We start from the raw sequence: 16,742 nt of genomic DNA, 5'->3' as shown, positions 1-16,742 counted from the left end.
GCACATGTTTTGTCCTCAGCTCTGCCAATATTTCTCAAACCTGACCCGCCGTTTCAAAGCCTGGCCTCTTCAAGTAGCGTGCCAGTTCTACTGAATCGTGCCAAATGGTGTGCTGACAAACACGCAAACTAAATCAGCTAGCAAACCGTCCCTGAAAGCATCAGCACCTCCCTCCCCAGAGTCTAAGAGCTGTAAAGCTCTTAGATAAAAGAAGCCATGCAAAATGCAACATTCACCATTTTTAGCTTTCCTGTAACATACAGTGTTTGAACTGAAAGGTCTTTATGTACCTTTGTTGCAAAACTGCTTGAAACTCCAACCTGTGAGGCTTTAAATCAGTATTATATAACTGGTAAATTTTAAGTACCTAAGCAGTGTTTTCCTCTATTATAATCTCTTCTAGGAATATAGAAACCTTTGTTAAATAAGAAGTTGTCTAACATGGCTGGATTCAGGGTTGACAGCTTTTTTTAAATTTCTGCCTTATCAGAGGCCATCAAACTTCCTCTTACCAAGGTTGCATGGAATTTACTTCAATAAAGAAAATCCAGACAGGACTCCCAAGCTGTCTCATCAGAGTGAGATGATAAAAATTTGAAGTTCTTATCTACACAGTGAAATGAACTGCAGCATACAGATACCAAAACTACCAGGGACCTAAGCTGGTAAGTTCACATGATTCAGCTCAGCATCACACAGACTTTATCAGCCTGCGACAAGATGCAGTGTAATGGCAATGACCCAATGCAGTTAACAAGCTAGCAAACACTGCATTCAGTAGCTCGAGTGAAGAGTCAGGTTAAAACATCCACACCTCCTTCAGTTCCTAGATGGACTGTATTTTATCTACTTAGCCACCCCTAAGAAGGGAGTTGACTCACCCTGCACTTCCTAACTGAGCACAGGAAGAGACTCACAAGGCTAACACCTTACCGTGGTGTAACACACAGTCTGAAGCGTCTTTCTGCTTGCTGAGTTTTGTATTTGCAATTCTGTTGCCTGCCTTCCACTTGCAGTTCTGTAACACTTCACCTAAGCTGCCTGGGCACTTTTTTCCAGAATTTCCCTAGCTGCACTTTTCCCTTGCCGTTCTCCCCATGCTGTTATTCTCAAGGCCCTTTTACTGCAAACACCAGTATGTCAACAGCACTGTATCTATACTGTACTGCAGCCCTTCTCTGCCCTCTTCCTATCCCTTAGCAGTAGCTTTTGATGTACATTACAGTGCCCAATAACACACATGCACAAAGCTCTATAAGCAGCTAACATTCAACACCTGCCCTCATGCAGCACTATCAGCATTGTAAGCAAGAGGTAGTTTGAGCATGTCCTGATGAAAACCACAGAACTACTATGGGAAGGTGTTAGGGGGAACACTTGCTGCATTGGAAGGAACACCTAGAGACCTAGAGAAAGATGCTCATTTGGGACATTTTACCACTTGCTTTCCAAGCTGGTCACTGGCAAACTTTCCTCCTTTTCCTTTTTTCCCCTCTTACTTGTTTGGTTTCCTTTTTTCTCTGAATGTAATTTTCACCTTCAGTATAAATTTACGCCATCAGCTGCAGATCTTGGAAATGGATCTTTGCACGTTTGTATGTAAACCTGTTTTAACATCCTCTGTACAACACACTGTCCATATAAATATGCTCCACTGCATGTGAGAGTGTAGTACTTCACATGCTTAGATCAACCTAAGCTGCTCTTAACCTCCAAACAGATATGTCCCCTCTCTGGTGAGGGCACAAGCTCTTGTGTGACTAGGTGAGAAGGTATCTAAGTACAGTTGTAAGTCTAGAAGTAACTTTTCCTTTCCTCTCCCCCCAGAAAAGCGATTCATTTCCAAGTAGCTCAACTTCCAGTACTGGACCCAGGAAATATGCAAGGACACAAAGGCTAGGGAGGAGGAGGAATCACTGCCACTTCAACATAAATCATCTTAGCCTGACATGGAATCTAGCTGTCAATTTTGCATACAAATAGCAGTTCTCAGATCACATTTCCATGAGATACTGAAAAGGATCTTTTGTGCCACTTGAAACACTAGGTTTAACTGGTCTAAACATATGCCCTGGAATGAACTTAATACTTTTTATTTTTCCCTCAAGCTACTCATCTTGCCAGAACAGAAGTTTCCCTAATGCAATCTCCTAGTCTTAATGTGTATCTTCACCTATTTGAAAAGCACATTTTTTTAAACAGATATCAGTAAAAGGAATTCAGACAAATTATAACAGACTAAGCTTCTAACTTACTTAACATGTTTTGTATCTGTTTTAATAACAGAAAATAATCTACAGTCAGAAACTGACGAAAATGAAAAATACTTCTTAGAGCATACTACCTACATTAATTTTCAAATCTTGTGTTCAACAGTCTACACAGTCTGCATTTACTTGGGGATTCCAACAAGACTTCTATTCTACTACCCAACTTCCAAAAATCTGCAAACTAATGTTAAATACAACATGGCAATAGAAGAAAATAAATATAGCATGTTATACCACATGAACATAATACAGTGCTACAGCATGTGCTTCCTATTTGGAACTTCACTCACTATTGTCACAGATCCAGAATCTGCCTCCAGACTTCCCTCTGGTGAGGGTGAGTAGGTGCACAGCAATCCTGACTGGAAGAGGTGCAGGATCCTGCCCATGGCAGAGACAGTGACCCACGATGAGCCGCGTGGGCTGTGTTGAGTTGGCAAGGCCCATGCCCAGCACGGCTCACGGGACAGGATGGGGCTGTGCAGCACAAACCCCTCAGCCACAGGACAGACTTGTGGCAAGACATGGGCCTCTGGGCAGCTCCCCCTCAGTACCACCTGCATGGTCTTGCCTTTATCTAACAGCACAGCGGGAACTTCTCACGTGACCATCGTTCCTGACTATTCCTGACAGGGTTGTCTCCTTGTAAGAAAATCCTGTAAGAGTCCAAATGACCAGGAAGGGAAGAATCTCTGCTGTGGCTGAGCTCTGCATGGCATGCTGCACGTGGGACACAGTCCTGCTCGATCCACACCACTCAGGGCTCTCAGTGTCTGAAGGGCTGGAAGATTATCTGCACTGTTCTCTTCTTACACTGGCAGCTCTAATAAATGTCATCTTAAATGATGCCTTACAGTATTTAAGTGCCTTTATAACTGTGATCATAATGGCCAAGAACCTCCCAATCCAAAACAAGACGCAGAACAATTATTTCCAGCACAGGAGTTCCCAAACATCACTACAGGGCATCATTCTTCTGTTTCCTCTTTACTCTGGTACTTGTGTGTGAGCAGGTGCATGCACAGGGGGCACGCGTTTATGCAGATAGACAGGTATATCCCATTATTTACTACTTAGTTTTTGTTATGTATCAATTTACTAGACACAGTATTATTAGCCATCCTGAATGGGCAACTGCACTCAAATAAGCACAATGAAGCAGGCTAACAGAGATTCTGGCCTTCTGTCCCATCGAGCCTGGTTTTTTTCGTGATCAGAAAAATCAAAGGCCCTTGGCTACCTAATGCAATCAGAAAAATAAAGCTCATGTATCATTTTACTCTAACACGGAAACATGCCTCTCATGAAAGAAAGTTTACAAAGAAGCAAACTTATAGACTGAAACAGATGTACTAATCATTTTCTATGAAAAGAAATAAAATATTAAGAGTTAGTAACTGCTGAGTGTTTTGAGGCTCTACTTCCACAAATATCTTTCCATAACTAAGTTCAAATTCCAGAATTCTCCATTTTATGCCTTTAACTAGCTTGCATTTTTTCCAGTCTAGCATTTATATCTGTTAGTCAAACTAGTCCCACTATAAAAGCAATTCACATAAATGATTTCTAAATATTAACAAAACTCATTTCAAGAACCATAATTAGCTTTTTAAACCATGACATATGTAAGCAGAGACTCAGGTCAGCAGTGATTAGAAATATAACACAAGTGATACAATTATCAGGCAGTGTTCTGTAGAGTAATGAAAGGGTTTTCTTCCAGGTTATATTATTCTTCCTGGTTATTATATATTCCAGAATAATACAGTTCTAGGTATTGCTGCTATAAAAAAACCCACAACTAACTAACTAAACAAAAAAAAAACCAACAACCAAAAAAAAAAGAAAAAAAAACAACAACAACAAACAAAACAACCCAGAATGAAATGTTAAAACCCTACACTTACCAAGTTATCATGATTTAAAAATCTGGGGAAAAGCAAAATAGAATTAAGTCAACTGAAATGAAATATTTTCCTTAGCCAAATCTGAAATGCTGCTTTTTAATTTTAAACTCCTTAATTTTTAAAGATTGCTGTAGATTCAATTTCCAATAAAAGAGTAATTTTGAACCAAACCAAGCTAGAGTTTATAACCTCATTCTTTTTGATAATTATGAGATGCATAAAAATGAACAGGAAATCCATTAAGCAAAGCTTTATAAGAAAGGCACCATTCTTCACAGATTAAACGTGATTAGAACGTTCTGATTTGTATTGTTTTGCTTTCTCTTATTTTACAGATCATTCTTGGTCTCACTTTTGGAGCTCCAAAACACCTCATCTAATATAGTTCTTCTGTGGATAAGTAAGGAAAAATGGCAAAAAAACCTATCTCAGAGAAAGAAGTTCTTCAGATGCAAATTAACATAGCTCTGATTATATGTTTCTAAACTGTGAAATAGAGGATTTTTCCTAATCAAACAGTGAGGATGAAGGAAATGAGATCAAGAAGAGCAGTCAAAAAAACCAGAAACCTGAGAACAGTTTCAAGCCAATTTTCAAAATGCAGCTCTTCCAATTTTATATCCAATTTGTAAGAAAAGAGTGCTTCATTTTTAATGATACAAATTCTAATTGCATGACACCACTGCAAAGGAAAGCAAAATGCTCTGTCTTCTCACTGTCATGGCTGTAGAATGTAACTCCAGTATGCACATTAAACAAATAAAAGCACTGGGCTTTACATGTCTTTATTCCTTGTGACGAACTTAGGGCACCCATCTTCTTTTAGGAGGTGATTATGTATGTTTCTAAATAAGACTGCAGAGACCCTCCTCAGCAAAATCTTAATTTATTTTCACTCTGAAATAACCTAGAAAGTTCATGAATATTTAGAACATTATGATAAGACTAAAAAAAAAAAGGCAAATAATAGAAAAAGTACAAACCTCTGATTGTACATGCCCCGGAAATTATAATTTGCTCTGTAATTGGGAATTGGCTTTGGATCTAATGGCCTGTAGATGGCAGGCTCTCCTCTTTTCATTGCCAGACCATTCAGCTCCACAGTTGGAGTTATACTGCCTGCAAAAACCAAACAATTTAAGTAAGGCACTTAAACCAGAAATATTGAAAAACACATGATCAGGACTGAGATAATCTGCAACACGATAGCTACATTATACTTTTTTACTCTTAAATTAAAAAGAAGTAACAAAAAAGACATTTCAATTTCTCTAAAAGATGGGAACATAGATCCCAACTCGATCACAAGCAACAAAAAAGAACAATTAGACATCTCAGTGCATTCTCTATGCAGTTCAGGTGGATTAATCTTCACATATGAATGAGAAAGTCAGTGTAATAACCAAGCTGGTTATTCACTTTTCCAAAGTACTTATAATACATTATGACACTTTCTGAAAGAATTATAAAGATAAAAGGATAATGTCTCTTTCTGTTGAATATCATTAAATAAAACCACAAATAGGGCAAAGAGTCATTGAAACAAGCACAATGTAAAATGCAGTCACTCAGGAATCTTACAAGTTAGAAAAAATGTGTTATTTGCAAGACTTGAAAACTAAAAACTACATCTAAAAACTAAAAATCTAATAGGAATCATCTAACAGACTGAAACACAGCTACTGGAAATCAGTGCAACTACAGTCATCTACTGGTGACAGAATACAAAAATAGAAGGCAGCCAGTACTAGCCCACTGCATCATTTCAAAAATATCAAATAACAAGCTACACTCTACTTCTACTACTTTTATCTTTTTTTTTTAATACGAAGTTCAGCTACAGTAATCCCCACTTGCACTGTTGTAAAAAAATCCTAAATGAGCTAAACGTGCATTCCAACAAAAAGGAGTTAATATTTCTGAAAATATTTTCATAAGGGATTCAAATAAATCTACCCTTAAAGCACCTGTGACTAATTTTCCAGTCTGCCATTGATTTTCCATTGATTTGCCATTAATTTTCCAGTCTGCCATATGCCAAATGATGAAAATGTTTATGCAATACTTATTCAAAAACTTCTATCAACAACAATTCTTATAATTTCCAAAGCAAGAAATTACTATGAATTCAACTTCATAATAAAATGCAAAATGTCATTCTGATGAGAAGATAGCTGTGCATATACAATGCACCTTTCTTGGAGCAAAACTACGGTGCTAAATGACACAATTTTTTAATGAATTCTCTTAAAGCCTGTTTCTCTTATCATCAGATTTTCCCTTTAAGAATATGCTCAAAGCCAAAAAAACTCTAGAAGATGAGTGATACTCTGCAATGTCAAGATTCAAACTCAGGATCACTTTTCATAGAGGTCTGAGCCTCCTGCTTTCTAAACAGCTGAAGTCACAGTGACTGTGAAGGACACAGGCCTAAACCAGTGTCTTGGGCCTGAAGAAACAGTGGACTAATCTCCAAAGGAGCAAGAGAATACTATCACACCATTCTAAAACAATCCTTCATAGCTAATACTCAGGATAATACTCACAAGTTCTAAAGGAAACTTACTCCTACTTTTTTTTCCATCATGGAGAAGATTAACTGCAAAATTACTCAACTTTAAGAAAGTGCTTGAAGAAAATTGTTTTTAAAATGGGGGGAAGGGCAGAGGGAAATAAAAACGGAAGAAGGGAGTAGAGGAAAAAGCAGAGGGGAATGGAGTGTAAAAAACAAACAAACAAAAAAGGAAATATGACGTTTTTCCCCTCACCATTTGCTTTCTTTTATATTAGTCTGAAATAAAGTTATTAATATTTTTGATTTATTTTATCAAACAAGACAGAACAGATACTGAGCACGTAGATGAGATGTGTACCTCGAAAGGTTTTATATGCATTGAAGGCAACTCACAGGTAACAACTCAACCAGTATACATTCTTTCTATTATTGAAACAGTTTCTAATGCTGTCTATGAGCTTTTTGAAAGAACAGGTTGCTATGACGGAAAACTCACAATGCAGGAAAATACCTGTCAACATTCTCATGCCAAATCCCAGCCTTTTGTTTACACCACAGATGCAACTTTACAGGATTGGACTGGATAAAATTTCCAATTTTATTGGAAAATTAGCTAAAATAACTCCTTGGGAAATATGTTTTACTATGGTAATAACAGCCAATTCAGGCTGGTTTTCTGTTTACTGTTGATCATATACAAACACTTCATATACATCTGAGCATTATCTAAATAATATACTCCCCTACAGCTCAACTATTTTAGGCATGTACATTAAAAATTCTCCTATGAAAACTCACTAGAAATTCTGCATAATCCTATCATACCTCTAAGATGGCAAAGTTGATTCTCATCTTCCAAAGTTAAATAAATGGTTAAAATCACTTATTAATGGTATAATATCCCAATACTTTAACAAGATTTAACACACAGAGGAAATTGTCATACCTGGATTATTGTTTACATTATTTTTGGGTGGTCTAGGCGTTGGTTTGGGAAGGGTAGTTTCATTCAATGCTTTGCTAGCTGCAGAATGTTGGGCCTTTTTAATACTGCTTCCTTCAGCTTCCCATGTCTGTTCTCCAAGAGTCAGTTGCACTGTGAACATCTTCAAAGACAAAGAACAGGTAAACACTGGCAAGATTATCAATGTGGATTAGGTCAATCTGTATAAAAACTTCCAGGGTTGAAGAGAAACCATGCTCTCTTTTCATTGGATTCAACTCCCAGATAATGCATTTGATTCTTCCAAAGATCAGTGAGACCTTATCAGTGGGCAACATTTGGCCTTTCAAATTACAAAGCTAAATAGCGTAACGTTAATGTCAGCTATCAAAGAACAAAATAATATTTAAACCAAGTAATAATAACTGCAAACTCATCCTCTGCTCTTGGAAGACTATATACAGGTCAGCTTAGAGCACATTTTTTCATACATTTGAAGGTGTTTTGTCACTTTACCTGTAGAAAATAGGTACTAAACGTGCCACTGAGGAAAAAAAAAGTAATTTTGTAATAATTATGAATGGGTATAAATGACTGCACACTCCCCAAGGTAGCAGAAAATTTGGGCCAAATAGTGTGACACAGTGAAAGAATTTCTCACACAACCTGATTTCTAAAAATAATGCATATTGTTAGGGCAAGAGTCACAACTCAAATACATTCAAAAAAATAGAGTAACAAAGAAAATAAATATTATCTTTTTTAATGCAACTGCAGTTCTTAAAGTAAAATCAAGAGTGAGGACAGGAACTGGAAACATCGAGAGTTTAGATATAGACTAACAGATAAAAAACCATTTATTTCAAAATCTGGGGTAGAGGATTATTTCAAACAGTATCTATGCTGTGCAAATTGTGCAGATAAAACTCAATGCATATTTAAGATATTAAATAGAATTTGTCTTCTGTATTATACATACATGTTTTGTCTAAATTTGAACATCTAAGAACAAGAGGAGAAAGGCTAAGAACTCAATATATTTGCCATATAAATTCCCTAGATATAAGACAGGACTTAATAGTCAGATAAACACAGTAAACTAAGATACACCCATCTCAGAAAACAGACCAACTTACTTGAGGCAACATAAAAAAATCCACATATTAGTATGAGCAATATATAGAGTAAAATTTTCATTTTGACAGCTCTATGATTTTTTAAATTATTTAAACTTGCTAGATCCAGGACCAGGTACTTAGAGATGGACACGGTGAGCAGCCTTTAAATATATATTTATATTGCATATATTTTCATTTAGCATGTACTTATAAACAAGCATTTGAACACAAGTATGTATGTGCCTTCCACCTTAGCCCTGTGCACATGCACATGGTGCATTCAAACTGAATGCTATAAACACATATTTGTGTCTTAACTACAGGCTTGAGTTTTGGCTACTGTAATTTTCAGAAGCAAAGTGCCAGTCCCCGTACCACAGTTCCTACTGCCATGTCCTTTTTTCCACGGCAGTCATGACAATTTCCTCACAGACAAGGAGAAAGAGAAAAATAGTCTCTTAATTTTGCAATCTGCCAAATCCTACCCCCACCTGAAAGCTAAACTGGGTATTAGAGCTAAATACCCATAATTATATAAACTACCTACAAACATATATCCTTATTACTAAAAGAACTGAAACTTGATTTCTGGATCTGAAGTTTATATATTTTATATTTTTCAAGAAAGTATCAGTGTAGTATTTTTATACGAGTAGAATAATCTCAAATTTAAATGAAAATACGATTAATAGTGGCTACTTATCTACCTATAACTCTCCTCTTAGCACTTAGAGCAAAAAACAGGAATTCAAGATAATAAAGGGCTTGCTCAATAAACTTCTGCAGTCAACTCTAACCTTCTCACTTAGACCATCTGTCAAAAAAACTCCTGCAAAAACCCACATATAGTAGTAGGTTTCATCCTTTAATTATAGGAATAAAACTGCCTAAACCCAAACTCTGGAGCAGCCAATGAAACACTCAAATCCTGTAAGACCAGAGCTAACACTTCTGCTATTAATTGAGAGACATTTCTCACCAGTTTTCTGAGGAATTTTCTATTCCTTACACCAAACCTAATTTACCTGATGTCTAGAAAGCAGAAATACAAAGGCCACCATGCTTGTGCTTGTTTTCACTCTGCTGTGTCTGCAAGGTCAATCTCTCTTAGCTCTGGCAATTCTTTCCTCCTCACTTCTTCTATGTAAAACTGTCTCTCCTCTTTTCCAGCCTTTTGAAGTGCTACATCCCTTACCCCTTCCCCTCTTCTCTGTACCACCATCCACTTTCTTTTGCCACTCTTTCTTTTAAATTTGTGTCCTGAAATAACACTGACATAGAAGGACAGAAGACATGACTAATCTGACTAACATACTCAAAAACATTTATGCTAAAAAAGACTCTCTGATTTTTCTTATGATGAAGAATCCACCTGGAGGGCAGACTCCTAGAAACCCTAATTGCACTGTCAGTACACACTACTTCTCTCCCAACTCCACTGTTTCTAGTTTCCCATTTCACACCAATTGTCAAAACTTACTTTCCAGAGACAACTAGAAAAAAGGATATAAAAATTTACTAGCATTTGTGGTCAGAACACAGACAGCTGTCTTGTAGAGCGTCTCAGAAAATCGTGAAAACCACTAGTGGACAGGAACAGAGTTTGTGTAGGAGGAAAACAATGTGAGAAGCTCCTTAAATGGCAAAGAGCAGCAGCAGCATTACATCCTCCAGGTCATGCTTTCCAGGACCAATTCAGTTCTGTTTCACATATTCAGTCAGGTATATCATCATATACTAGCAAGACACTATATTAAGCTGCTAATAGTCATACTAAATTTTCTGCTTTTCATAGGTCAAAGTCTGCATAATCTTATAATCACCTTTGTTCTTTTGTCTCTTGCTGCAGAGATCAAAATCAGACAATATTCTTCTGAGTCTACAGAGCATATATCTGCATTTTTTTGACCACTATGAGTGCAACTAAAAATAATGAGGTAAACTGAAAAACTGAAAAATTAAGAAATCCATTGAAAATCTGGCTTTCAAAAATGCAGCTAATGCAGACTCAAGTAATTTCAATTATATTAGTTCCTCTAAAAGTGGTAACAAATATAAAATCATTAAAGTTGGAAAAGACCTCTTAGATCATCAACTCCACTCTTCGACTAAACACTATCATACCAACTAAACCATAGCACTAAGTGCCGTGTCCAGTTGTTTCTTGAAAACTTACGGGGATGGTGATTCCACCACTTCCCTGGGCAGCCCATTCCAATGCTTAACCACTCTCTCAGTGAAAAAAATTCTTCATTATGTCCAACTTGAACCTCCCCTGGCACAGCTTGAAGCTGTCCTCTTGTCCTGTCGCCAGTTGCCTGGGAGAAGAGGCCTCCCGCCTCACATGTGAACTATTTCTTGTCCTCATAAAATTTTAAGTATAACATGAATGTAATATAACTTAAATTTCTTTACTGCTGAGAAATGTAAACAGCCAAAACCACACCTTTTGGTACAACCAAAGCACTTCTTATTTCACAAAAAATAAATATACAACACAATAGCAAAAAATTACAGAAAGCCCGACAGATTTAACGTGCCACAACCTAAAACCAACCAACCAGAGTACCCTGTGGTGCCAAACGTCTCCAGGAAGAGAAAGAGCACTTAAATTTATATTTACAATGCAGGATCCTAAAAGCTTTCTGATTCTCAGTGGCCTCACACCTGCTGACATCATTTCCACCGGCATAACAGATTCGGGAATGCCAGCCAGACCAGGTCAGTGATTTGCATCAACTCTGCACTCGCTGACAACGCAATATGCAACTCAGAAACAAGGGGCAATGGCAGAGAGCTAGCCCATGATGAGCTGAAACTGTTACTAATCTGCAGCGTGACCCCACTGTCTTATGCAATTTTGCCACTCTAGAAATACTAGGTACATAGCAGTTATTAATTATGCCAGCGTCTTTCTTGGAGTTTTTCAGGATTTTTTCTCCTTCCCCAGTTTGCTCCTACCCAGGGAGGAAATTCAAAATTATATTAGAAAATTTTATGTCATGAGAATATTCCTCTGTGTTCCTTATCATCTGAAAGCAACCTAATTTGTACTTAGTAAGTTGGATATCCAAATTGATATGAGAACTGACCAGAATTAGCTGTCAGTTCACCAGAAACTTTAATACTATAACCATATTAGGAGTCTTAATATCACCATATGTCTTAAAGCTGCATAATAATAAAGTTTGTGCTCTATAATGCAAGATCCAAAGACAGAGTAACAACTTTATAGACACAGAATTGTGTCAGTAAGCATGTCACAAACTACCTTTGTCATCATCTGCACTACCATGAAACAAGTGGTAGTTTGTTTCTAGTAGCTAGTTACCAAAGGCATGCTGACTGGGGAGCAAGATTCATCCAGCCCAAAAAGTAAATGCTCCATAAAGATTAAGAAAGGGTGGTGATACCCTGAAAAGACTTTCACAAGGTCTTTATAAACACCAACAAATAGAAATTCAAAGATGGAAGTCAAAGTAAGGTACAAAATTATCTACAGGACTTAAACAGAAATACAGGCATACATCCTGGAAGTGTAAAAACAAAACAAAACAAAAAAAAAGAACCGTAAAGAAACCCCTTACACTAGAAATGTAGCTGGGTTTGACAAGCACACTTGTCCAAACCATGACATTATCTGTTCAGCATTTAAGGTATGGCTCACCACCTGGAACTGTGACCTTACCTTGGCATGAGCAGGCCCTCTTTCATTCAGAAGCTTATACTGGGGTTGAATTCTATTGAAACGGGCTAACTCATTTACCAGACACATTGGAGTTTTCTCTTTGGGGTTTGCCATGTTATCTTGGAGAGGAGCTGTAAATAAAGAGTCTGTAAAGTTTTTGTGGAGAAATGTATTCTTCACAACTTCGCAAAGCTTTGCAAAAGCAGCATGCTTAGAAAAGAAAATACTTTGGCTAAAATACAATTTTTGTACATATGCTAAATATAATGTTTAAATACCATTTATATATTAATCATATGAGAATCTGATTATGATTTTACAATAAAAATTTTGAATACATGCAATTAAAAAACCCCAACAACTATTTATTTCCAAAATGTCCCAATGACAGATGACAGTGTAGGGGAAATTATCCATATTCTACATCTTCTACATCACCAAAGTTTACTGTCAGCAGTATACTGGTTCCTGGAATTAACTACTCTTCCAGAATAGTTTCTCAACACTTTGAAGCAGTAGTGGATAGTGTAAGAGTTATGAGACAAATATAGTTGATGAAACTCTGTGGCCCCCACTTGCTTCTGCCTGCTTCTTCTCAGGGTTTTAGACTTTTCTCACAAAAATGAAGTCAGTCTCAGAGCACTCACAAAGAACACTTCTCCTCTCCCTTTAAGGATTTTGTTCTGATTTTTTTAGACCGTTTAACTTTCTGCAATTTTTTTCAATTGATTTGTATTTATCCCTAACACACATTGTCATTTCTTGTTTAGATTTTTAGAACAACATTTCTGCATTTTATACCCAGTTCAGCATAGGAACTGCAGCATTTATTAGGCTACAAAGGAAACACCAAATACTGCCAAGCAGTCAGAAGACATTCTGTTCTGGGGAAGAGAAATAAACTTGGAGACCTTCCTACACCACTAAAACTTCTCTATAAAGGATACACTCAGAATTTGACAAAATAGACACGCTCTTTTCTGAGATTTTGTATCATTGATCAACACTTCACTGTAAGTCTGAGCTCAGTTAAAAAAACTAACAGTTTATTTAGCCAAAATATTTTTCTATGGGTGTTTGGGTTTTTTTTTATTTTAATCCTCTTAAGGACCTAATTATTTATCTTTTTAAATTAAAAAGTCATCAAAAATTCATTTGACCACTGAAGAAAATATACCTGGACCAACTTACCTGGTGAGTTGTTAGAAGGTGTGGGATCCACAAGGCCGGTAGTAGGACTGCTACAGCTGGCAGCTGATTCCGAAATGGATCCATTCATTGAGGATGGCAGACTCAGCGTATTTGTAGTTGTAACTGGCAGGGGTAGCACCATAGGGGACATGGTGGGTCCAGACAGGTTTGCTGTAGTCTGCATCTTAACTTGTGCCATTGCCTGTCACTGCAATAAACAAATTATTATCAGCAGAGCACTTTGCATTTTGAATGTCAAATGACTGTAGTGATACTAGCAACACTTCTTTTTTGCTCCTGGATCTGGGTCACAAAACTGTCCACAAAAGTCATGCCTCTGCAAACATTACTTCCAAATGGATGCACAGAGAAACAGAGCTCAGAGCCAAAGAACATCACTGGAGAAGAACTCATACAGCCTGGCTCCAGGTTCTGTTGTCTAACAATGGGGTGACCCTGCCTGAAATACAGCAGGAAGAATTATTATTCTAGAATAAAACCCCGTATAATCATTCTGCAGACGAGATTACCCCTGCCAATTTCTTCAAAAGAGAAGTTTGTTGTCATTGCAACAAACTGCCATAGCGATCTTTTGCATTGTTTTTCCAGTAAAGTGCATATAAAATATCAAATAAGGCCACAAGAGAAAATCACTATTTTTTTCTGCCTTTTATCAAACTAGAAGAGAGAAAAAAATATAAGAATAAAATGCAAGGAAATTAAAAAAAAACACCAAAGATGCGAGTTCTGACAAAAATAACTGCTTATTCAGTCAACAGGTGGAGTACTTTAATCCGTGTATAAATTACTAGCACAGGTGTCAGGACTTCCTAAGCTAGCCTTCAACCCTATGCCTAAAGCATTTACCTGGAATATGCCAGGTACTAATTGTGTCTTTTCATCTTCTCAAATTAGTATCCTTATTGCCAATACCTGTTCTCAGGTTATGTCTACACACATAAACAACTCAGGGTCAGGGCAGCGCTCCTTCATCCTACTCACTGAGAGTATGCACAGTTGCACTAGTATAATGAAAATAATAAATCCTATTACTGTGACCCTGTGCTTTGGAGAAAAGGTTCAGACTGGAATGCCATTTTTATTACTGAGGAAAGACAGACAACTGATTTAAATCTCTGAAAAAGCAAAAGTAAAAAAAAAATGAAGTTGAGGTGCAATCACTTGCTCTTTGCATAACTATCTTCAGTAAAATATTAATAGCCATAGATTTTAAAAATACATATGCAGTTAGCTGAGATATATTCAAATACTTTATGTGTTCAAAAATATGGACTAAGTTCATTCTGTAAAAAACCTACTGTTACTTCACAGCAAATGCAATGTAATACAGCAATATTGTTAGAAAGGCCTAACTTAAAGACTGAGAAGGTGTATAACTACAGAATTTTTTGGTATACTGTGTGCTTAATTCTGATTTTAAAATACATTAACACAGATTAGAATTGATTGAAAAAGTTTCTTAATTGTAAACATCAAAGTCAACGATGGCAAAAATCAGACCACACATTTTAAACATATTTAAAATGAAACCAGCATAATAAGAAATTTCATCACAATAACTGAAGTTTAAGAAACTCACAGAATTTGCAGCACTTTAGCTTATAAACATGAGTATGAGAAAGGCATCACTCAAATAGTTCTGTATGAGATACTACTGAACACCCAGTCTTGGGCCCTGCCAGTTGTGAATTATCCTTTCAGCTTCCAGTATTATGAAAGTTTATTCTTCAAGAAATCAGAACTTACTAATAACAAAATAAAATACTATATTCTAAGTATTGATGTCCTAAAGGGAGAAATTGTAGGATGGATACTTTACTATTAAGGATAAAAAAGAAAAATCAGTTTGAGAATAGTATCAAGGAACAGTAAGAATGAACAAGATAAAGTTTGAGAAAAAAGACACCCTTTGTCCTACAGTAAAGTATGTAGAAAATTCAACTGTGAAATCAGAATAAAATCATAAGATATTGGGTGCTGGGCATTTCTTATATATCTAAAGCAGCCCTAGGAGAAACCATAACTATTTAATAAATTATTCTGTATAAGCAAAGACACCCTGGCACTAATGTATAATATAACTGTAGGGAATAACTCTTAAGTGGATGAGCTATGGAGACAATAAACTTGTAATCAGTTAAAAAATCCCACTAGTAGAGTCAACAGAGGGAATGCAGTTGACATAGCGATGTCATGTCATTTTCTCACTATCAAGCAACTAATCTTTGATGTCATGACAAAAGGGGACAAAAGCTATATGTCCCATCTTCTCTTCACATTTTCTTATCTACATACACCAGTGTTGTACTGTTTTATAAACAGTGAGGCAAAAACACTGTGGGGTCTTCCAACCACAAGCACAGAGTACATGATAAAATATGCTGCTACATAATAAAATGTAGGACCTGGGAGAGAGAGAGATTTCACTAAGCTGGTCAGAGATGAAATGCAGTTATATAATCAAAATATTTTTAAATCTTCTATGCAGATATTTTTGAAAAATCTGGCATACACAAAAGGGATAGTTCATTTATTATACTACGAATACAACTCGAAAAGCCTCTACACCTCACTTCGTGTGGTTAACCCAATGCAAATCTTGGAAACTGCTACCTCCCAGGCATCTCCAGAGGAGCTTCCCTTGATGCTTGGCAGTGGTTACAGACGTTTGCACCTCTTGGAGAAAGTGGGACTGCACAGCCACGCCTGCCAGCTTTGTGTCTTCATTGAGCCGCCAGCTTCCATGCCAAATCACCACAGCATGATATTTCTTAAAGTCTTAATCACATACACGTCTACCCAAAGTCTGCAAGTCAAAGTGCTGTCATTTTTGTAAAGCTACACTCCAGGGCTTATGGTGCCTTACGAGATGCTGCAACGGTTTTGCCTCTTAGTCTAACCTACTCAGCTGCGATAGAAATACTACAGCAGACATGAAAAGGGATGCAAATATACTAGAATTGCATTTTACTTCACTTCTGCTTTTGAAAGCACTTTGTACATAGGCAGCTACACAGGTTTCATTAAACAGTTCACAGATCACAGAATATTCTGAGTTGGAAGGAGCCCACATAGATCATCGAGTCCAA

At 36.9% G+C, this 16,742-nt stretch overlaps 1 protein-coding gene across 3 annotated transcripts in view; it reads right to left on the bottom strand.

Moving 5' to 3' along the window:
- The window catches only part of STAU2 (staufen double-stranded RNA binding protein 2), a 170,551-nt gene that overhangs the window by 138,215 nt on the left and 15,594 nt on the right, over positions 1–16,742 (bottom strand). For all 3 annotated transcript variants that reach the window (XM_027694066.1, XM_027694138.1, XM_027694222.1), the window contains exons 2-5: positions 13,633–13,840; positions 12,442–12,572; positions 7,639–7,798; positions 5,161–5,296 (exon numbers count right to left, since the gene is read on the bottom strand). In XM_027694066.1, the coding sequence (XP_027549867.1) occupies positions 5,161–5,296; positions 7,639–7,798; positions 12,442–12,572; positions 13,633–13,831 (626 nt within the window). In that variant the 5' untranslated portion in view covers positions 13,832–13,840. The remainder of the gene's footprint in view (positions 1–5,160; positions 5,297–7,638; positions 7,799–12,441; positions 12,573–13,632; positions 13,841–16,742) is intronic.

This window comes from Neopelma chrysocephalum, unplaced genomic scaffold, assembly GCF_003984885.1.
Source record: "Neopelma chrysocephalum unplaced genomic scaffold, ASM398488v2 Primary Assembly neopelma1_22, whole genome shotgun sequence".
Taxonomy (NCBI): Eukaryota; Metazoa; Chordata; class Aves; order Passeriformes; family Pipridae; genus Neopelma; species Neopelma chrysocephalum.
Note: the sequence above shows the minus strand (reverse complement) of the source record. Positions and strands in the feature narration are given on the sequence as shown.